This window comes from Coregonus lavaretus, assembly GCF_964263955.1.
Source record: "Coregonus lavaretus genome assembly, chromosome: 27".
NCBI lineage: Eukaryota > Metazoa > Chordata > Actinopteri > Salmoniformes > Salmonidae > Coregonus > Coregonus lavaretus.
In genome coordinates, this window is record NC_140014.1 from 43,456,848 (window position 1) to 43,481,236 (window position 24,389).

Here is a 24,389-nt window from a genome sequence, read left to right on the forward strand (position 1 = left end):
TGTCGTAGCCGGCCGCGACCGGGAGACCCATGGGGCGGCGCACAATTGGTCCAGGGTAGGGGAGGGAATGGCCGGCAGGGATGTAGCTCAGTTGGTAGAGCATGGCGTTTGCAACGCCAGGGTTGTGGGTTCGATTCCCACGGGGGGCCAGTATGTAAAATTGTATGCACTAACTGTAAGTCGCTCTGGATAAGAGCGTCTGCTAAATGACGTAAATGTTGGAGTTTGGCCCCTAAGATTTTCACTGTACCCTGTAATCACATCTGCAACCCTGTACATCAATCTGAATCAAGCCTTGACTGGTGCACCAAGCGTCATCATCAGAATGCCAATAAGTTCAAATATATTCCACATGATTTGTTAGTGTTCCAACTTGGGCGTAGTCATTGGACTAAAACTAGAGTTTTCTATTGGACAAATTCGGTTTAAGTCCCTCACCGTTTCATTCCGTTTAAGGAAAGTTTCGCAACAGAATCGGCGTAACGAATACACCCCTGACTTGTTAACGCGCCGTTGTTGCCGCCAAACAGGATGCTAGCCTCTCGACACTAAATAACAACATTGTAACTAAGGGAAAGGGTTCTTCTCTCTCAAATCTCATACATTCAAGAAATACTTCCAATGTTTTATTCTTGATTCATTTATTTTTTTTAAAAAAGGAACAACATTTGAAATGAATAACCTTACATATTTATATTTATGCACGTCATCATCTGCATGTGGAGACAAGGACAAGCCAACATCATCATTTCCCAGAAAAGTAAGAAAACAATCTCAGCACAATGACGTCATATCATATCATCATAAAAAGTAATCTGAGTGCAACATTTAGGCCCAGTTTCCCCAGACACGGATTAAGCCTAAACCTGGAGTAAAAAAACTAATTTCCTACCGGCATTGTTTTTAGTCCAGGACAAAGCCTAGTACGTGTCCAGGAAACGTGCCCCTAAAGAACTAGTAGGTGCGCCTCACTCAGTTTTACGCCAGACATGATCAACTTTTTTGCTTTCCCTGAAAAAAGCAGACCAGGAGTGGCCTTGTCCCAATACATTTTGTTTGTCACGCGTCCAAGTGAGCAGACGGAAACAAACAGGCAGCCAGGCCGTAACAAGAGAGGAAGGTACAGCAGATGGCTCTATACACAACGATATACTCAGTACAGTGAACCTGTTAGTAAGCATTTTTGCTGCCCTGTGTACTCCATGTATACATGACAAAATAAACAAAAGTTGAAAAAAAAACGTACGATTCTAGTGTAGATCAATCAACATAGCCTGGTCCCAGATCTGTTTGCGCTATCGCGTTAACTCCTTGTTCCTCAACGCCATTCCAAACACTGGCACCAGGCTAAGTATCAAACAGTGTAGATTTAGATGTAGCTCTGACAAGAGAACAAAACATGGTCAAACAAACCGTTGTGTTGGGGGGGGGGGTGTTGTGGTGGTGACAAAACTGTTAGAAATGCTGTTTTCAAACGCTACAGTTTCAAAATGACTCCTGGGATGCATGGCACCCTATTTTCTATGGAGTGCACTACTTTTGAGCAGGTGCCTGGGCACTACATAGGGAATAGGGTGCTGGTTAAGGCTCGGCGCTGGAGTTCTGATGGATGGACAAAGCAAAAATTCTAGGCTATCGACTGGTCAATTCTAGAAGCACCAATCGAACTGGAATTACTGAAAACATTGACCAGTTATTATAATTACCATCATCAGTTACATTGCCGTGTCATGTGACAGTCTGTTAGTGGAGGTCAAAGGCCTAAACTGTCAGTTGTGTTTATTAAAAAGTCCCCTCTGAAGTCCTTTTTCAGGCGGCCGGTCGTTTGAGAGTGCGCCAGGGTTGTCGTCCTCCTCCTTCTTCTTCTTGGGTTTGTGTGTGTCTCCAAAACGACATTAGAACAGCATGACGATGCTGTAGTAACCATAGAAATAGAATCGTCATTCTTTACTGAACAAAAACATAAACAAAACATGTAAAGTGCTGGTCCCATGTCTCATGAGCTGAAATAAAAAAATCCCAGAAATGTTCCATACGCACAAAAAGCTTATTTCTCTCCAATGTTGTGCACACATTTGTTTACATCCCTGTTAGTGAGCATGTATTTATCCTTTGCCAAGATAATCCATCCAGGTGTGGCATATCAAGAAGCTGATTAAACAGCATGATCATTACACAGGTGCACCTTGTGCTGGGGGGCAATAAAATGCCACTCTAAAATGTGTCACACAACACAATGCCACAGATGTCTCAAGTTTTGAGGGAGCGTGCAATTGGCATGCTAACTGGAGGAATGTCCACCAGAGCTGTTGCCAGAGAATGTAATGTTAATTTCTCTACCATAAGCCTCCTCCAACGTCGTTTTAGGGAATTCGGCAGTATGTCCAACTGGCCTCACAACCGCATACCACGTGTTACCACGCCAGCCCAGGACCTCCACATCCCGCTTCTTCACCTGGGGGATCGTCTGAGGGAGGGTGGGGGGGTTGCAGAGGAGTATTTCTGTCTGTAATAAAGCCCTTTTTGTGGGGAAAAACTCATTCTGATTGGCTGGGCCTGGCTCCCCAGTGGGTGGGCCTGGCTCCCCAGTGGGTGTGTCTACGCCCTCCCAGGCCCACCCATGGCTACGCCCCCTGCCCAGTTATGTGAATTCCATAGATTAGGGCCTAATGAATTTATTTCAATTTACTGATTTCCTTATATGAACTGTAACTCAGTAAAATTGTCGAAATTGTTGCATGTTGCGTTTATATTTTTTGTTCAGTATAGCTCTGTGGTGATGGTACGCAATCCTGTACAACGTGACCTCACAGTGACCTCACTGTGACCTCACCGTGACCTCCCTCTAACTTTAGAAGACTGTCTGTGGTGAAAACAAGCAGCCTCAGAAGAGGGAGGCGTAACCGTCATTTTTTTAAATGAGGACAGTATGAACAAATCTAAAGTCATCATGGTTAAGAACTTGAAGCACAACAAGAGTTGCCATGGGGACTGGGGAACCCCCCCTCCAAGCCCGGGGGAAAAAGGCAGAAGGAAACCCCCTCTCCTGTGGGGGGGGGGACGTCCTGCTAAATGTAGAACTGGTGCAGAGCCAGCTGGGCCATAAAGGGTCTGACCAGGTTGTCTGTCGCGAAGTAGAACACCAAGCCAAAGAAGATGGAGATGGGGAGAGCAGGGAGGGCCTTCTTAAAGACAGCCAGGAGAAGAAGAGTCAAACACAGGCCCTAGAGAGAGAGAGAGAGAGAGAGAGAGAGAGACAGAGAGAGAGAGACAGAGAGACAGAGACAGAGAGCTTTGTTTATTATCTATTTCACTTGCTTTGGCAATGTAAACGTATGTTTCCTATGCCAATAAAACCCTTACATTGAATTGAAAATGAGAGGAGAAGAGAGAAAGAACAGATCAGTCAGACAAAAGTGATATATATATATACACACACACACACACACACACTACCAGTCAAATGTTTGTACACACCTACTCATTCAAGGGTTTTTCTTTATTTTTACTATTTTCTACATTGTAGAATAATAGTGGAGACATCAAAACTATGAAATAACACATATGGAATCATGTAGTAACCAAAGAAGAGTTAAACATACCCTTTGCCTTGATGACACCCTTGAAGGTGTGTCCAAACATTTCACTGGTAGTATATATATATATATACACACACACACATACACAGTGAGGGAAAAAAGTATTTGATCCCCTGCTGATTTTGTACGTTTGCCCACTGACAAAGACATGATCAGTCTATAATTTTAATGGTAGGTTTATTTGAACAGTGAGAGACAGAAAACAACAACAAAATCCAGAAAAACGCATGTCAAAAATGTTATAAATTGATTTGCATTTTAATGAGGGAAATAAGTATTTGACCCCCTCTGCAAAACATGACTTAGTACTTGGTGGCAAAACCCTTCTTGGCAATCACAGAGGTCAGACGTTTCTTGTAGTTGGCCACCAGGTTTGCACACATCTCAGGAGGGATTTTGTTCCACTCCTCTTTGCAGATCTTCTCCAAGTCATTAAGGTTTAGAGGCTGACGTTTGGCAACTCAAACCTTCAGCTCCCTCCACAGATTTTCTATGGGATTAAGGTCTGGAGACTGGCTAGGCCACTCCAGGACCTTAATGTGCTTCTTCTTGAGCCACTCCTTTGTTGCCTTGGCCGTGTGTTTTGGGTCATTGTCATGCTGGAATACCCATCCACGACCAATTTTCAATGCCCTGGCTGAGGGAAGGAGGTTCTCACCCAAGATTTGACGGTACATGGCCCCGTCCATCGTCCCTTTGATGCGGTGAAGTTGTCCTGTCCCATTAGCAGAAAAACACCCCCAAAGCATAATGTTTCCACCTCCATGTTTGACGGTGGGGATGGTGTTCTTGGGGTCATAGGCAGCATTCCTCCTCCTCCAAACACGGCGAGTTGAGTTGATGCCAAAGAGCTCGATTTTGGTCTCATCTGACCACAACACTTTCACCCAGTTCTCCTCTGAATCATTCAGATGTTCATTGGCAGACTTCAGACGGCCCTGTATATGTGCTTTCTTGAGCAGGGGGACCTTGCGGGCGCTGCAGGATTTCAGTCCTTCACGGCGTAGTGTGTTACCAATTGTTTTCTTGGTAACTATGGTCCCAGCTGCCTTAAGATCATTGACAAGATCCTCTCGTGTAGTTCTGGGCTGATTCCTCACCATTCTCATGATCATTGCAACTCCACGAGGTGAGATCTTGCATGGAGCCCCAGGCCGTGGGAGATTGACAGTTCTTTTGTGTTTCTTCCATTTGCGAATAATCGCACCAACTGTTGTCACCTTCTCACCAAGCTGCTTGGCGATGGTCTTGTAGCCCATTCCAGCCTTGTGTAGGTCTACAATCTTGTCCCTGACATCCTTGGAGAGCTCTTTGGTCTTGGCCATGGTGGAGAGTTTGGAATATGATTGATTGATTGCTTCTGTGTACAGGTGTCTTTTATACAGGTAACAAACTGAGATTAGGAGCACTCCCTTTAAGAGTGTGCTCCTAATCTCAGCTCGTTACCTGTATAAAAGACACCTGGGAGCCAGAAATCTTTCTGATTGAGAAGGGGTCAAATACTTATTTCCCTCATTAAAATGCAAATCAATGTATAACATTTTTTACATGCGTTTTTCTGGATTTTGTTGTTGTTTTCTGTCTCTCACTGTTCAAATAAACCTACCATTAAAATTATAGACTGATCATTTCTTTGTCAGTGTGTAAACGTACAAAATCAGCAGGGGATCAAATACTTTTTTCCCTCACTGTGTGTGTGTGTGTGTGTGTGTATGTATGTGTGTGTGTGTGTGTGTGTGTGTGTGTGTGTGTGTGTATATATATATATATATATATACACACATACACACACACACACACATACACACACATACACATACATATATACACACTGCTCAAAAAAATTAAGGAAACACTTAAACAACACAATGTAACTCCAAGTCAATCACACTTCTGTGAAATCAAACTGTCCACTTAGGAAGCAACACTGATTGACAATACATTTCACATGCTGTTGTGCAAATGGAATAGACAACAGATGGAAATTACAGGCAATTAGCAAGACACCCCCAATAAAGGACTGGTTTTGCAGGTGGTGACCACAGACCACTTCTCAGTTCCTATGCTTCCTGGCTGATGTTTTGGTCACTTTTGAATGCTGGCGGTGCTTTCACTCTAGTGGTAGCATGAGACGGAGTCTACAACCCACACAAGTGGCTCAGGTAGTGCAGCTCATCCAGGATGGCACATCAATGCGAGCTGTGGCAAGAAGGTTTGCTGTGTCTGTCAGCGTAGTGTCCAGAGCATGGAGGCGCTACCAGGAGACAGGCCAGTACATCAGGAGACGTGGAGGAGGCCGTAGGAGGGCAACAACCCAGCAGCAGGACTGCTACCTCCGCCTTTGTGCAAGGAGGAGCAGGAGGAGCACTGCCAGAGCCCTGCAAAATGACCTCCAGCAGGCCACAAATGTGCATGTGTCTGCTCAAACGGTCAGAAACAGACTCCATGAGGGTGGTATGAGGGCCCGATGTCCACAGGTGGGATTTGTGCTTACAGCCCAACACCGTGCAGGACGTTTGGCATTTGCCAGAGAACACCAAGATTGGCAAATTCGCCACTGGCGCCCTGTGCTCTTCACAGATGAAAGCAGGTTCACACTGAGCACATGTGACAGACGTGACAGAGTCTGGAGACGCCGTGGAGAACGTTCTGCTGCCTGCAACATCCTCCAGCATGACCGGTTTGGCGGTGGGTCAGTCATGGTGTGGGGTGGCATTTCTTTGGGGGGCCGCACAGCCCTCCATGTGCTCGCCAGAGGTAGCCTGACTGCCATTAGGTACCGAGATGAGATCCTCAGACCCCTTGTGAGACCATATGCTGGTGCGGTTGGCCCTGGGTTCCTCCTAATGCAAGACAATGCTAGACCTCATGTGGCTGGAGTGTGTCAGCAGTTCCTGCAAGAGGAAGGCATTGATGCTATGGACCGCCCTTTCCCCAGACCTGAATCCAATTGAGCACATCTGGGACATCATGTCTCGCTCCATCCACCAACGCCACGTTGCACCACAGACTGTCCAGGAGTTGGCGGATGCTTTAGTCCAGGTCTGGGAGGAGATCCCTCAGGAGACCATCCGCCACCTTATCAGGAGCATGCCCAGGCGTTGTAGGGAGGTCATACAGGCACGTGGAGGCCACACACACTACTGAGCCTCATTTTGACTTGTTTTAAGGACATTACATCAAAGTTGGATCAGCCTGTAGTGTGGTTTTCCACTTTAATTTTGAAGGTGACTCCAAATCCAGACCTCCATGGGTTGATACATTTGATTTCCATTGATCATTTTTGTGTGATTTTGTTGTCAGCACATTCAACTATGTAAAGAAAAAAGTATTTAATAAGATTATTTCATTCATTCAGATCTAGGATGTGTTGTTTAAGTGTTCCCTTTATTTTTTTGAGCAGTGTATTTGAGATTCTTCAAATAGCCACTCTTGAAGGTGTGTCCAAACTTTTGACAGGTAGTGTGTATATATATAAATCCACAGCAATCTACACACTATACCCCACAATGACAAAGCGAAAACAGGTTTTTAGAAATGTTTGCAAATATATAAAACAGAAACACCTTATTTACATAATTATTCAGACCCTTTGCTATGAGACTCGAAATTGAGATCAGGTGCATCCTGTATCCATTGATCATCCTTGAGATGTTTCTACAACTTGATTGGAGTCCACCTGTGGTAAATTCAATTGATTGGACATGATTTTGAAAAGGCACACACCTGTCTATATAAGGTCCCACAGTTAACAGTGCATGTCAGAGCAAAAACCAAGCCATGAGGTCGAAGGAATTGTCCGTAAAGCTCCGAGACAGGATTGTGTCAAGACACAGATCTTGGGAAGGGTACCAAAACATTTCTGCAGCATTGAAGGTCCCCAAGAACACAGTGGCCTCCATCATTCTTAAATGGAAGAAGTTTGGAACCACCAAGGCTCTTCCTAGAGCTGGCTGCCCGGCCAAACTGAGCAATCGGGGGAGAAGGGCCTTGGTCAGGGAGGTGACCAAAACCCGACGGTCACTCTGACAGAGCTCCAGAGTTCCGCTGTGGAGATGGGAGAACTTTCCAGAAGGACAACCATCTCTGCAGCCCTCCACCAATCAGGCCTTTATGGTAGAGTGGCCAGAAGGAAGCCACTCCTCAGTAAAAGGCACATGACAGCCCGCTTGGAGTTTGCCAAAAAGCACCTAAAGACTCTCAGACCATGAGAAACAAGATTCTCTGGTCTGATGAAACCAAGATTGAACTCTTTGGCCTGAATGCCAAGCGTCACGTCTGGAGGAAACCTGGCACCATCCCTACGGTGACGCATGGTGGTGGCAGCATCATGCTGTGGGGATGTTTTTCAGCGGCAGGGACTGGGAGACTAGTCAGGATTGAGGCAAAGATGAACGGAGCAAAGTACAGCGCGATCCTTGATGAAAACCAGCTCTAGAGCGCTCAGGACCTCAGAGTGGGGCGAAGGTTCACCTTCCAACAGGAGAACAACCCTAAGCACACAGCCAAGACAACACAGGAGTGGCTTCGGGACAAGTCTCTGAATGTCCTTGAGTGGCCCAGCCAGAGCCCGGACTTGAACCCGATTGAACATCTCTGGAGAGACCTGAAAATAGCTGTGCAGCAACGCTCCCCATCCAACCTGACAGAGCTTGAGAGGATCTGCAGAGAAGAATGGGAGAAACTCCCCAAATACAGATGTGCCAAGCTTGTAGCGCCATACCCAAGAAGACTCGAGGCTGTAATCGCTGCCAAAGGTGCTTCAACAAAGTACTGAGTAAAGGATCTGAATACTTATGTAAATGTGATATTTCCGTTTTTAATTTTTAATACATAGCTACAATTTCTAAAAACCTTTTTTTGCTTTGTCATTATGGGGTATTGTGTGTAGTTTGATGAGCAAAAAAAACAATTGAATCCATTTTAGAATAAAGCTGTAACGTAACAAAATGTGGAAAAAGTCAAGGGGTCTGAATACTTTCAGAATGCACTGTATATATATATATATATGTGTGTGTGTGTGTGTGAGTGAATGAGAGCGAGGCGTGTTACTGAGGTAATGTTATAATGAGTTGTTGTTGTTGTTGTTGTTGTGTTTACTCACAATGAGTATGGCTACAAAGCAAGCCAGAGTGGTATTCCAGTCACCGTTTGCTGCAGCTGAGGCCTTCCCCACCAGCATGCTGTAGAAGATGAAGTCTCCTAGACCCAGCTTCACTCCCCCTGGGAAACACAGACAGAACCACGTTAAACCACCCTAACCCTGATCCTAACACAAACCCTAACCCTGTAACCCCACTCCCCCTGGGAAACACAGACAGAACCACGTTAAACCACCCTAACCCTGATCCTAACACAAACCCTTACCCTGTAACCCTAACTCTATCCCCAACAGCATACTCTGTAGAAGACAAAGCCTCCCAGACCCAGTTTCACCATACTAAAAAAAACAGATGACATCTTTTTCCAATCCTGTCCGTCATGTTGACTGATAGAATGTTCTGCTGGCAGATCCTCAGCACACACATGGCTGTTTGATACCACAGAACGGCATAATATTCTAACATACTCACAGACACGGACATACAGTGCCTTCAGAAAGTATTCATACCCCTTGACGTATTCCACATTTTGTTGTGTTACAGCCTGAATTCAAAATGGATAAAAAAAATCTCACCCATCTACACACAATACCCCATAATAACAAAGTGAAAACATGTTGCTGGAAATTTTAGAAAACGTATTGAAAATGAAATGCAGAAATATCTAATTTACACAAGTATTCACACCCGAGTTAATACATGTTAGAATCCCCTTTGGCAGCGATTACAGCTGTGAATCTTTCTGGGTAAGTCTTTCCACACATGGATTGTGCAACATTTGCCCATTATTCTTTTCAAAATTCTTGCTAGACAACCATTTTCAGGTCTTGCCATAGATTTTCAAGTAGATTTAAGTCAAAACTGTAACTCGGCCACTCAGGAACATTCACTGTCTTCTTGGTAAGCAACTCCAGTGTAGATTTGGCCTTGTGTTTTAGGTTATTGTCCTGCTGAAAGGTGAATGCATCTCCCAGTGTCTGGTGGAAAGCAGACTGAACCAGGTTTTCCTCTAGGATTTTGCCTGTGCTTTGCTCCATACCATTTCTGTTTTATCTTAAAAAACTCCCCAGTCCATAACGATTACAAGCATACCCATAACATGATGCAGCCACCACTATGCTTGAAAATATGAAGAGTGGTACTCAGTAATGTATTGGATTGGATTTGCCCCAAACATAACACTTTGTATTCTGGACATAAAGTGAATTGCTTTGCCACATTTTTTGCAGTTTTACTTTAGTGCCTTGTTGCAAACAGGATGCATGTTTTGGAATATTTGTATTCTGTACAGGCTTCCTTCTTTTCACTCTGTCATTTAGGTTAGTATTGTGGAGTAACTACAATGTTGTTGATCCATCCTCAGTTTTTCTCTTATCACAGCCATTCAACTCTGTAACTGTTTTAAAGTCACCATGGTGAAATCCCTGAGCGGTTTCCTTCCTCTCCGGCAACTGAATTAGGAAGGACATCTGTATCTTTGTAGTGACTGGGTGTATTGATACATTGAGTGTAATGAATAACTTCACCATGCTCAAAGGGATATTCAATGTCAGCCTTTTTTTTTTTTTTTTTACCCATCTACCAATAGGTGCCCTTCTTTGTGAGGCATTGGAAAACCTCCCTGGTCTTTGTTGTTGAATCTGTGTTTGAAATGCACTGCTCGACTGACAGACCTTACATATAATTGTATGTGTGGAGTACAGAGATGAGGTAGTCACTCAAAAATATTGTTAAACACTATTATTGCACAAAGAGTGAGTCCATGCATCTTATTATGTGATTTGTTAAGCACATTTTTACTCCTGAACTTATTTAGGTTTGCCATAACAAAGGGATTGAATACTTAATTACTGAAGACATTTCAGCTTTTCATTTTTAATAAAATAATAATAATGGGGTATTATGTGTAGGCCAGTGACAAATCTAAATCTAATCCATTTTTAAATTCAGGCTGTAACAAAAGCTGATAATAATTCAACCACATAAAATATGCATCCAAGCCAAACTGAAATCTTTTCAGAAACACGTTGGGTCGTTTTCACAGCCTTCTATTTCCTTACAACGGTTGCGGATGGGTTATTAACACCAACAGATGACCCACGCACCACTAATGTGAATAATTTCGGAAGGTCTGCCATTGGACAGGGCCTATATGATAGGAAAGTGGAGGAATCACAAACTGCAACTGTGTCAGTTTTGGAGACCGCCTTCATTTGTTAGTATAGAGAGCGGTGTCTGCAGAATAGAGCGGTGTCTACAGAATAGAGCGGTGTCTGCAGAATAGAGCGGTGTCTACAGAATAGAGCGGTGTCTGCAGAATAGAGCGGTGTCTGCGGAATAGAGCGGTGTCTACGGAATAGAGCGGTGTCTACGGAATAGAGCGGTGTCTACGGAATAGAGCGGTGTCTACGGAATAGAGCGGTGTCTACAGAATAGAGCGGTGTCTACAGAATAGAGCGGTGTCTGCAGAATAGAGCGGTGTCTGCAGAATAGAGCGGTGTCTGCAGAATAGAGCGGTGTCTACAGAATAGAGCGGTGTCTGCAGAATAAAGCGGTGTCTACAGAATAGAGCGGTGTCTACAGAATAGAGCGGTGTCTACAGAATAGAGCGGTGTCTGCAGAATAGAGCGGTGTCTACGGAATAGAGCGGTGTCTGCAGAATAGAGCGGTGTCTACAGAATAGAGCGGTGTCTACGGAATAGAGCGGTGTCTGCAGAATAGAGCGGTGTCTACGGAATAGAGTGGTGTCTACGGAATAGAGCGGTGTCTACGGAATAGAGCGGTGTCTACGGAATAGAGCGGTGTCTACGGAATAGAGCGGTGTCTACGGAATAGAGCGGTGTCTACGGAATAGAGCGGTGTCTACGGAATAGAGCGGTGTCTACGGAATAGAGCGGTGTCTACAGAATAGAGCGGTGTCTACGGAATAGAGCGGTGTCTACGGAATAGAGCGGTGTCTACGGAATAGAGCGGTGTCTACAGAATAGAGCGGTGTCTGAAGAATAGAGCGGTGTCTACGGAATAGAGCGGTGTCTGCAGAATAGAGCGGTGTCTACAGAATAGAGCGGTGTCTACAGAATAGAGCGGTGTCTGCAGAATAGAGCGGTGTCTGCAGAATAGAGCGGTGTCTGCAGAATAGAGCGGTGTCTACAGAATAGAGCGGTGTCTACGGAATAGAGCGGTGTCTGCAGAATAGAGCGGTGTCTACGGAATAGAGCGGTGTCTGCAGAATAGAGCGGTGTCTACGGAATAGAGCGGTGTCTACGGAATAGAGAGGTGTCTACGGAATAGAGCGGTGTCTACGGAATAGAGCGGTGTCTACGGAATAGAGCGGTGTCTACGGAATAGAGCGGTGTCTACGGAATAGAGCAGTGTCTACGGAATAGAGAGGTGTCTACAGAATAAAGCAGTATCTGAAGAATAGAGCGGTGTCTACGGAATAGAGCGGTGTCTGCAGAATAAAGCGGTGTCTACAGAATAGAGCGGTGTCTACAGAATAGAGCGGTGTCTACAGAATAGAGCGGTGTCTGCAGAATAGAGCGGTGTCTACGGAATAGAGCGGTGTCTGCAGAATAGAGCGGTGTCTACGGAATAGAGCGGTGTCTACGGAATAGAGCGGTGTCTGCAGAATAGAGCGGTGTCTACGGAATAGAGTGGTGTCTACGGAATAGAGCGGTGTCTACGGAATAGAGCGGTGTCTACGGAATAGAGCGGTGTCTACGGAATAGAGCGGTGTCTACGGAATAGAGCGGTGTCTACGGAATAGAGCGGTGTCTACGGAATAGAGCGGTGTCTACGGAATAGAGCGGTGTCTACAGAATAGAGCGGTGTCTACGGAATAGAGCGGTGTCTACGGAATAGAGCGGTGTCTACGGAATAGAGCGGTGTCTACAGAATAGAGCGGTGTCTGAAGAATAGAGCGGTGTCTACGGAATAGAGCGGTGTCTGCAGAATAGAGCGGTGTCTACAGAATAGAGCGGTGTCTACAGAATAGAGCGGTGTCTGCAGAATAGAGCGGTGTCTGCAGAATAGAGCGGTGTCTACAGAATAGAGCGGTGTCTACGGAATAGAGCGGTGTCTGCAGAATAGAGCGGTGTCTACGGAATAGAGCGGTGTCTGCAGAATAGAGCGGTGTCTACGGAATAGAGCGGTGTCTACGGAATAGAGAGGTGTCTACGGAATAGAGCGGTGTCTACGGAATAGAGCGGTGTCTACGGAATAGAGCGGTGTCTACGGAATAGAGCGGTGTCTACGGAATAGAGCAGTGTCTACGGAATAGAGAGGTGTCTACAGAATAAAGCAGTATCTGAAGAATAGAGCGGTGTCTGCAGAATAGAGCGGTGTCTACAGAATAGAGCGGTGTCTACAGAATAGAGCGGTGTCTGCAGAATAGAGCGGTGTCTACGGAATAGAGCGGTGTCTGCAGAATAGAGCGGTGTCTACGGAATAGAGCGGTGTCTACGGAATAGAGCGGTGTCTACGGAATAGAGCGGTGTCTACAGAATAGAGCGGTGTCTACAGAATAGAGCGGTGTCTACAGAATAGAGCGTTGTCTACAGAATAGAGCGTTGTCTGCAGAATAGAGCGGTGTCTACAGAATAGAGCGGTGTCTACAGAATAGAGCGGTGTCTGCAGAATAGAGCGGTGTCTGCAGAATAGAGCGGTGTCTACGGAATAGAGCGGTGTCTGCGGAATAGAGCGGTGTCTACGGAATAGAGCGGTGTCTACGGAATAGAGCGGTGTCTGCGGAATAGAGCGGTGTCTGCGGAATAGAGCGGTGTCTACAGAATAGAGCGGTGTCTGCAGAATAGAGCGGTGTCTGCAGAATAGAGCGGTGTCTGCAGAATAGAGCGGTGTCTACAGAATAGAGCGGTGTCTACAGAATAGAGCGGTGTCTACAGAATAGAGCGGTGTCTGCGGAATAGAGCGGTGTCTGCAGAATAGAGCGGTGTCTGCAGAATAGAGCGGTGTCTGCAGAATAGAGCGGTGTCTGCAGAATAGAGCGGTGTCTGCAGAATAGAGCGGTGTCTACGGAATAGAGCGGTGTCTGTAGAATAGAGCGGTGTCTGCGGAATAGAGCGGTGTCTACAGAATAGAGCGGTGTCTACGGAATAGAGCGGTGTCTACAGAATAGAGCGGTGTCTGTGGAATAGAGCGGTGTCTGCGGAATAGAGCGGTGTCTGCGGAATAGAGCGGTGTCTACAGAATAGAGCGGTGTCTACAGAATAGAGCGGTGTCTGCAGAATAGAGCGGTGTCTACAGAATAGAGCGGTGTCTACAGAATAGAGCGGTGTCTACGGAATAGAGCGGTGTCTACGGAATAGAGCGGTGTCTACAGAATAGAGCGGTGTCTACAGAATAGAGCGGTGTCTACAGAATAGAGCGGTGTCTACAGAATAGAGCGGTGTCTACGGAATAGAGCGGTGTCTACGGAATAGAGCGGTGTCTACGGAATAGAGCGGTGTCTACGGAATAGAGCGGTGTCTACAGAATAGAGCGGTGTCTACGGAATAGAGCGGTGTCTACGGAATAGAGCGGTGTCTACGGAATAGAGCGGTGTCTACAGAATAGAGCGGTGTCTACAGAATAGAGCGGTGTCTACGGAATAGAGCGGTGTCTGAAGAATAGAGCGGTGTTTACAGAATAGAGCGGTGTCTACGGAATAGAGCGGTGTCTACGGAATAGAGCGGTGTCTACGGAATAAAGCGGTGTCTACAGAATAGAGTGGTGTCTACAGTTATGTTTACATTTAGCGAGCTTCATTCTAATACATTTTTTCACACTACTAAGCTAAGCCAAAACATTTTACTGTTCCGTCACTGTTATGTAACGTTACTGTTCTGTTCTGTAACGTTACATTCCTGTACTATACATAACGTTACTGTTCTGTCACCGTTACTGTTCTGTTACCGTTACTGTTCCGTTACCGTTATGTAACGTCACTGTTCTGTAACGTTACTGTTCTTTAATGTTACATTCCTGTACTATACCATAACATTACTGTTCTGTAACGTTACTGTTCTGTTACCGTTACTGTTTTGTTCTGTTCTGTTACCGTTACTGTTCTGTTCCGTTACCGTTACTGTTCCGTTACCGTTATGTAACGTTACTGTTCTGTACTCACTCTCCTCGTCATCATCGTCCATTATGGGAGGTCTGTCAGAGGGGCGCTGTTGGATCTCCCGTCGGGTCTCGTCCGTGGACTGGAGGGGTCCCAGCTGATACTCCTGATTCCCCACCCAGTTAGGGGTGAACCCCCCGTCATCCTCAGGGGGGCTGAGGGGGGCTGGGCCCAGGGCCAGAGACGGGGGGGCTGCTGCAGTGGAGAGAACAAAAATAAAACACTGGAGATGCCATAAAAAGAGTCATGTTTTGGGGGGTGCATTTGGGGCCAGGGCTAAGGGGTCTGCAGGGAGGTAGAGATTAATCAATTATAATACACTGGAAGTGGCTGACGGGGTCTGGGCCCCGGGCCAGGGGGAATGGGGGGGGGGGGGGGGCGTAGAGAGGCATTTAAATAAAACCCTGGAGAAGCCAAAGGGAGGTTTTTAAGTACCTTGCTCTTGAGCACAACTCATTGAGATGTTGAGAGTTGACAGTCCAGACCCCACTTTCCAAAGCTAAACCAACATATTACTTAAAGAGGAAGTTTTAGTGGACAGAGATGTTTGGTGAAAGCCCCTAACCTTCCTCCAGACTGACTCACCTTGACTATCAGGCTGAGACTCTCCTACAGGTGTAGACTCACCTTGACTATCAGGCTGAGACTCTCCTACAGGTGTAGACTCACCTTGACTATCAGGCTGAGACTCTCCTACAGGTGAAGACTCACCTTGACTATCAGGCTGAGACTCTCCTACAGGTGAAGACTCACCCTGACTATCAGGCTGAGACTCTCCTACAGGTGAAGACTCACCTTGACTATCAGGCTGAGACTCTCCTACAGGTGTAGACTCACCTTGACTATCAGGCTGAGACTCTCCTACAGGTGTAGACTCACCTTGACTATCAGGCTGAGACTCTCCTACAGGTGAAGACTCACCTGACTATCAGGCTGAGACTCTCCTACAGGTGTAGACTCACCTTGACTATCAGGCTGAGACTCTCCTACAGGTGAAGACTCACCTTGACTATCAGGCTGAGACTCTCCTACAGGTGAAGACTCACCCTGACGGTCAGGCTGAGACTCTCCTACAGGTGTAGACTCACCTTAACTATCAGGCTGAGACTCTCCTACAGGTGTAGACTCACCTTGACTATCAGGCTGAGACTCTCCTACAGGTGAAGACTCACCTTGACTATCAGGCTGAGACTCTCCTACAGGTGAAGACTCACCTTGACTATCAGGCTGAGCGATGGGTGCTTCTGTTGAGTTCTTCCTGGTCAGTGGTCTGTGACCGAGGCCAGTGTCTGCCATGTTGACCAGCCACACCATGGTCGCTGGGGAGGGAGAGAGGTAGAGGATGCATTTGCTAGGCAGCTAAGGGAATTTAGGTAGAAGATGGTGAACGCCTGTGGCAGAGGCTGTTTAAGACAACCATCATACATCCACAAGATATCTTCTGTACATCAGATTCACTGCCTTGTCTCACATAGTATGAACAGCACTGATAGACCACTGCAAAGCAAGAGGGTCATCCATTATTTACTTTCGTATTTTTTTGTTTGGGGGGGGGGGGTTATTTTACCCCCTTTTTCTCCACAATTTCGTGGTATCCAATTAGTAGTAGTTACAGTCGCATCGCTGCAACCCCCGTTCGGACACGGGAGAGGCGAAGGTCGAGGGTCGACAGAGCCTGGACTCGAACCAGGATCTCTAGTGGCACAGCTAGCACTGCGATGCAGTGCCTTAGACCACTACGCCACTCGGGAGGCCCTTAGAGGGTCATCCATAGCATGTACAGTACCATTATATATATATTAGATACTTCTACTGATAACATCAGTGGTATGTTTAACACATATCAGGTGTGTAGGTATTGTCATGTAGGAGGTATGATGTGATGCGTGTCTTACAGGAGTAGATGAGAGCAGGGAAGATGGGTTCGTTCCTCTCCTGAGCAGTCTCCACTAGGATACGTAGAGGACCTTTGGGACAGAGCACTGCTAACAGATCTATGGAGGGAGAAACAGGGTCGTATTCATTAGAGCATATCGTAGCAAAACGATTTGCAACAGAAAATAAAAAAACAAGCGTTTTTATTGGACAAACTCAGGTAGCCTCTCCCTGTTTCAGTGCGTTTTCTTCCATTTTGGTGCATAATGAATCAAATCCATTTTTTTACCGCCTGGTATAGAGGTCCTGGATGACAGAAAGCTTGGCCCCAGTGATGTACTGGGCCGTACGCACTACCCTCTGTATATGACCGAGAGCTTTGAGTCAGGATAGAATAGTGTTGGAGCCAGAACAGAGGGCTCTTTGAGAGACCAAGTAGAAAGATTTAACTAAGGGATCATCAACGAGGGGCTATGTGTTCTATTGAAAGTAATGAACGACGTGGAAGCTGTGTCCCACGACGCGACAGCGCAGTAGAACTAACCTACCACAGAGTTACATTATTTTCCAGAGAACGCATAGAGCCCCAAGTTGATTATCCCTTTTACACCATTGGTAAAATTAAAACACATTTACTAGAAATGTGTTCATTTACCGGTACAAATGTGTTCAACATCCACTGAAGTAGCTAGCAAGTTTACTAGATAACTGCAGTAGTTGCCGTGGTAACCAAACAGACTTGCTAGTTTAGCTAACCAAACCATCAGTCCTAGCTTGCTATTATAAAAATCGAATTCAACAATACCAACACTGTTCTCAATTCGACTTTTGCTTTCAAAAGCAGCTCGAACAAAACATGTAAAAATGACCTATAGCCATTTAATTATACCGTGCGTTACAGGGAAATAATCCATGCTCTAGAATGCCCTTCAAGCCAATCAGAAAGGAGTATTCAACATTGCCATGGTATAATCTGAGTTAAAGAATGGCTGAGACTGGCTGGGAGAAAAACGCCGTACCAAAACCAACTGCAGGGAGACAACAGAGCTGGAATCAGGACAAAACACTGTTCAGGACAAATAATGTTGGACCCAAAACACAATGTTGGGCAACAACCCAGCAGCAGGACTGCTACCTCCGCCTTTGTGCAAGGAGGAGCAGGAGGAGCACTGCCAGAGCCCTGCAAAATGACCTCCAGCAGGCCACAAATGTGCATGTGTCTGCTCAAACGGTCAGAAACAGACTCCATGAGGGTGGTACGTCCACAGGTGCTCTCTGGGTTTAAAACCTCTGTGGCCTCACCAGGGGTCACCAATTACATTCAGCCGTGGGCCGATCTTTCTTTGAGCGGATGGTTGGGGGTCAGAACATAGTTATAAATAATTGGCCGCAAGAATCCCAAACAGATACAGTATTTGACAAAAATTGAATAATTACAAACCTGGATTACATTGAGATACGATCACATATGGGTAAATCCATTTGAATTCAATCACTTTTTGACAGCACCCCTTTCGATTTGAATGAAACCTCCCATACATATTTGCCCATTGTAGAAGTGTTCAGAAAGTGACTTTTTGGACTTGAATGCCAAAAGTTGACTCCTTTTTCATTCCCCACCATACAACAAAAATATAAACGCAACATGTAAAGTGTTGGTTCCATGTTTCATGAGCTGAAATAAAATATCCCCCAAATTTTCAACACGCACAAAACCTTATTTCCTCTCAAATTGTGCACAAATGTGTTTACATCCCTGTTAGTGAGCATTTCTCCTTTGCCAAGATAATCCATCCACCTGACAGGTGTGGCATATCAAGAAGCTGATTAAACACGATTATCATTACACAGGTGAACCTTGTGCTGGGGACAATAAAAAGGCCACTCTAAAATGTGCAGTTTTGTCACACAACACAATGCCACAGCTGTCTCAAGTTTTGAGGGAGCGTGCAATTGGCATGCTGACTGCAGGAATGTCCACCAGAGCTGTTGCCAGAGAATTGAATGTTAATTTCTCTACCATAAGCCTCCTCCAACGTCGTTTTAGAGAATTTGGCAGTACGTCCAACCGGCCGCACAACCGCAGACCACGTGTAACCACGCCAGCTCAGGACCTCCACATCTGGCTTCTTTACCTGCGGGATCGTCTGAGACCAGCCACCCGGACAGCTGATAAACCTGAGGAGTATTTTTGTCTGTAATAAAGCCCTTTTGTGGGCAAAAACTAATTCTGATTGGCTGGGCATGGCTCCCCAGTCATGTGAAATCCATAGATTAGGGACTAATTAATTTACTTCAATTGACTGATTTCCTTATATGAACTGTAATTCAGTAAAATCGTTGAAATTGTTGCATGTTGCGTTTATATTTTTGTTCAATAAATTTAATAGCTTACAAACTATTTTATAATTTATTGAAAAAATGTGTAAATAAAAACGTGGTTATTCCGGTTCTGGTGGCCTTGTGGTTTCCTTTAGCAAACTAACATGAATTAACAGACTTATTGTGGTTTCCTTTAGCAAACTAACATGAATTAACAGACTTATTGTGGTTTCCTTTAGCAAACTAACATGAATTAACAGACTTATTTCCTAAAACCTGCCAATACTAAATATTATATTATGGTGTGGGACATTCATCGTGTGACAAGAAATAAGCAGGTCTATTTCATTTCAGCAGCTAGAATTTGTCCGTCCACAGTTCTCCTTTGGGAACATGGCGTCTCTCAATACCATACAGCTGCCAGAGCCGGCCGCTACGCAAGAGATTACCTCTGCCCTCGACTTACAATTAAAACCGGTAAATTACCGTAATCATTGGCAGCGCTCACTGCTAAAGTGGATACCTATTCAACTAAAGTGGAAAGCCAGGAGAGGACAGAGGCGTGACTACGTGACCTGGAAACCAGCTCAGTTGGAAGGGATAATCAAACTCCTAAAAGAGAAAACGGAATCACTCAAATAATTCCAGTAAATTCTGTGTGCGGGTCACAAGACTTGAAACTGGTGTGGAAGTGGGCAAACCAACTTCCTTCATGAGCAATCTTTTCTATGAACTGTTCGGGCAGGAGAAGCTGGGTCCCATGCCACTAATTAACACAGCACACCACATGGGTCAACTCCGCAACGGCTCTCGCTGTATGATTGTACGGATCCACAGCTTTGAAGTCAAGTGGCTAATTGTTCACCTTGCAGCGGAATCCGGGGGCCTGACCTATGCAGGGAAGAGGATCAGCATCTACCCAGACCTGAGTGCTGAACTGCTGAAACAGAGGGAGATCAGCATCTACCCAGACCTGAGTGCTGAAACAGAGGGAGATCAGCATCTACCCAGACCTGAGTGCTGAAACAGAGGGAGATCAGCATCTACCCAGACCTGAGTGCTGAAACAGAGGGAGATCTACAACGAGGTCGTAAGCTAAACCTGGCAAAACTCATCTTGACCTTCCAGAACACAACAAACACGTTTTCCACTGCCAAGGAGGCTCAAGACTTCTTCGAGAAGCACATCAAACCCAACACACAAGGGGACAAGCTGATAGATGGAACCCCATGACTGGCTCATTCACGGTTCTACATTAACTTTTTCCACGGGTGGCACTGGCGTTAGTGGCACCAGCACATGATTTGGTCGCAGTAATTATTTTATAAAACCATTTCTATAATGACCTGGCCTGTATCCCATAATGTGTCTGCATTCCAGCCACCTTTTAAATTAGCATGTCCTTGTGTTATTTTGCGTCTAAAAATTGGTACGATATGTTAAGTTTGGTATGGTTACATAAGATAGATGGTTACTTAAGGCACAAACGTATAGCAACCCAAAGGTTGCAAGTTCGAATCTCATCACAGACAACTTTAGCATTTTAGCAACTTTTCAACTACTTAGCAACTACTTAGCAACTACTTAGCAACTACTTAGCAACTACTTAGCATGCTAGCTAACACTTTCCCTAACCTTTAGGATTTAGCTAAAAGGGTTAACTTAACCCTAACCCCTAACCCCGCTAACGTTAGCAAGCTAGCTAATGTTAGCCACCTAGCTAGAATTCGTAACATGCTGTACGTTTTACAAATTCATAACATACGAAATTGGTGATGACATCCACAAATTCATAAATAACATACGAAACTTAACATATCATACTAAATGGAGTGTCTCGGATTTACATACAGAATAATACAAAATGCTCAGACCAGGTTGGCCAGGCGGTCCACTCAGACAGGTACTCACCATAGACAGATATAACAGCCAGGTTGGCCAGGCAGGTACTCAGGCAGGTACTCACCATAGACAGATATAACAGCCTGGATCAGCCAGGCGGTCCACTCAGACAGGTACTCAGGCAGGTACTCACCATAGACAGATAACAGCCAGGATCAGCCAGGCGGTCCACTCAGGCAGGTACTCACCATAGACAGATATAACAGCCAGGATGAGCCAGGCGGTCCACTCAGGCAGGTACTCACCATAGACAGATAACAGCCAGGATCAGCCAGGCGGTCCACTCAGGCAGGTACTCACCATAGACAGATATAACAGCCAGGATGAGCCAGGCGGTCCACTCAGGCAGGTACTTGATGAAGACCAGAGCCATGAGAGCAGAGATCATGATGAGGTAGGCCTGCTGCAGACGGAGGGGACCCTTCCAGTGGATACAGATCATCCCTACCACCCCGAAGTTCCAGACGATCACAGCCAGGGTGAACCAGTCCATCGCCACATTGTACGTCTTGAACACTTCGCTGGAGCACAGACCGGGGATTTGTCAGTTAGGGTTTATCGAGCCACATTATTTCTCAATCTTAGTGACAGCTACAAGTCACCAGGTAAGGTTAAACACAACAGGATATATACTATACTCACACAGCTGATCAACTGATTACTGTGATCTATAAGGGATTACTGTGATCTATAACTGATTACTGTGATCTATAAGGGATTACTGTGAACCGATTACTGTGATCTCTAACTGATTACTGTGATCTATAAGGGATTACTGTGAACCGATTACTGTGATCTCTAACTGATTACTGTGATATATAACTGGTTACTGTGATATATAACCGGTTACTGTGATCTATAACTGATTACTGTGATCTATAACTGATTACTGTGATCTATAACTGATTACTGTGATCTATACCTGATTACTGTGATCTAGACTTTGATTGAGGAGAGAAAATAAAGACTGGACTCACTTGAGGTAGATGAAGGAGAAGAAGAACAGGAGGAGGAGAGAAGAGAGGAACAGCCAGCCTTGGATCACCTGTAGGGACACACAGAGATCAATAACAGGAGGAGGAGAGAGGAACAGCCAGCCTTGGATCACCAGTAGAGACACACAGAGATCAATAACAGGAGGAGGAGAGGAACAGCCAGCCTTGGATCACCTGTAGGGACACACACAGATCAATAACGTCAAACTGGCTGCATACATGTCCAGCATGTCACTGATGATCATACATGTAAATCCCTAAGAACACAGTGGCCTCCATCATTCTTAAATGGAAGAAGTTTGGAACCACCCAGACTCTTCCTAGAGATGGCCGCCAGGCCAAACTGAGCAAACGGGGGAGAAGGGTCTTGGTCAGGGAGATTCCTCTGTAGAGATGGGAGAACATTCCAGAAGGACAACCATCTCTGCAGCACTCCACCAATCAGGCCTTTATGGTAGAGTGGCCAGACAGAAGCTACTCCTCAGTAAAAGGCACATGACAGCCCACTTGGAGTTTACCAAAAGGCACCTAAAGACTCTCAAACCACGAGAAACAAGATTCTCTCGTCTGATGAAACCAAGATTGAACTCTTTGGCCTGAATGCCAAGCGTCACGTCTGGCGGAAACCTGGCACCACCCCAACGGTGAAGCATTGTGGCAGCATCATGCTGTGGGGATGTTATTCAGCGGCAGGGACTGGGAGACTAGTCAGGATCGAGGGAAAGATTAATGGAGCAAAGTACAGAGAGATCCTTGATGAAAACCTGCTCCAGAGCGCTCAGGACCTCAAACTGGGGCGAAGGTTTCACCTTCCAACAGGAGAACAACCCTAAGCACACAGCCAAGACAATGCAGGAGTGGCTTCAGGACAAGTCTCTGAATGTCCTTGAGTGGCCCAGCCAGAGCCCGGACTTGAACCTGATCAAACATCTCTGGAGAGACCTGAAAATAGCTGTGCAGCGACGCTCCCCATCCAACCTGACAGAGCTTGAGAGGATCTGCAGAGAAGAATGGGAGCAACTCCCCAAATACAGATGTGCCAAGCTTGTAGCGTCATACCCAAGAAGACTCAAGGCTGTAATCGTTATCAAAGGTGCTTCAACAAAGTACTGAGTAAAGGGTCTGAATCCTTATGTAAATGTAATATTACATTTTTTTATAAAATTGCAAACAATTCAAATACCCCATAATGACAAAGCAAAAACAGGTTATTGTGTGTAGATTGATGAGGGGGAAAAACATTTTAATCCATTTTATAATAAAGCTGTAACGTAACACAATGTGGAAAAAGTCAAGGGGTCTGAATACTTTCTGAATGCACTGTATCTTACCCTGTACTGTAGCAGCGGTCCTTATATAGCAGCATATATCTTACCTTGTAGCAGCGGTACTTGTATAGCAGCATATATCTTACCTTGTAGCAGCGGTCCTTGTATAGCAGCATATATCTTACCCTGTAGCAGCGGTACTTATATAGCAGCATATATCTTACCTTGTAGCAGCGGTCCTTGTATAGCAGTATATATCTTACCTTGTAGCAGCGGTCCTTGTATAGCAGCATATCTTACCTTGTAGCAGCGGTCCTTATATAGCAGTATATATCTTACCCTGTAGCAGCGGTACTTGTATAGCAACACCAGAACCATGGTCATCACTATGATGACACTGATCATGATGGTGGCGTTGAGGACTGAGTTCAGGGCTCGCTGCCCTATTGTGTCTGTATCCTCAGGGAACGGGGTGTAGATCCTGGACAAGACATTAGACAGTACAGGTAACTATCAAGATCCTGGACAAGACATTAGACAGTACAGGTAACTATCAAGATCCTGGACAAGACATTAGACATTAGACAACTACAGTGCCTTCAGAAGGTTCACACCCACACCTCTACTTTTTCCAAATGTTGTTGTGTTACAGCCTGAATTTAAAATGGATCACATTGAGATTTTTTGTCACTGGCCTACACACACAATCCTCCATAATGTCAAAGTAGAATTACGTTTTTAGAAATTTTTACAAATTAATTAAAAATGAAAAGCTGAAATGTCTTGAGCCAATCAATATTCAACCCCTTTGCTATGGCAATCCTAAATAAGTTCAGGAGTAAAAATGCGCTTAACAAGTCACATAAGTTACATGGACTCACTTTGTGTGCAATAATAGTGTTTATCATTATTTTTAAATGACTAACCTCATCTCTGTACCCCACACATACAATTATCTGTAAGGTTCCTCAGTCACTCAGTGAATTTCAAACACAGATTCAACCACAAAGACCAGGGAGGTTTTCCAATGCCTCGCAAAGAAGGGCACCTATTGGTAGATGGGTAAAAAATAAAAGCAGATATTGAATATCCCTTTGAGCATGGTGAAGTTATTAATTACACTTTGGATGATGTATCAATACACCCAGTCACTACAAAGATACAGGCGTCCATCCTAACTCAGTTGCCAGAGAGGAAGGAAACCA

The 24,389-nt window shown here is 45.3% G+C and overlaps 1 protein-coding gene across 1 annotated transcript in view; it reads right to left on the reverse strand.

The window, feature by feature from the left end:
- Positions 1-630: 630 nt before the first annotated feature.
- The window catches only part of LOC311102786 (presenilin-1-like), a 30,595-nt gene continuing 6,836 nt past the window's right edge, over positions 631-24,389 (reverse strand). Inside the window, exons 4-11 of the mRNA XM_084144200.1 lie at positions 23,524-23,665; positions 21,899-21,966; positions 21,222-21,442; positions 16,718-16,816; positions 16,037-16,141; positions 14,826-15,017; positions 8,704-8,822; positions 631-3,224 (exon numbers count right to left, since the gene is read on the reverse strand). Coding sequence (XP_084000326.1) covers positions 3,069-3,224; positions 8,704-8,822; positions 14,826-15,017; positions 16,037-16,141; positions 16,718-16,816; positions 21,222-21,442; positions 21,899-21,966; positions 23,524-23,665 — 1,102 coding nt within the window. The 3' untranslated portion in view covers positions 631-3,068. The remainder of the gene's footprint in view (positions 3,225-8,703; positions 8,823-14,825; positions 15,018-16,036; positions 16,142-16,717; positions 16,817-21,221; positions 21,443-21,898; positions 21,967-23,523; positions 23,666-24,389) is intronic.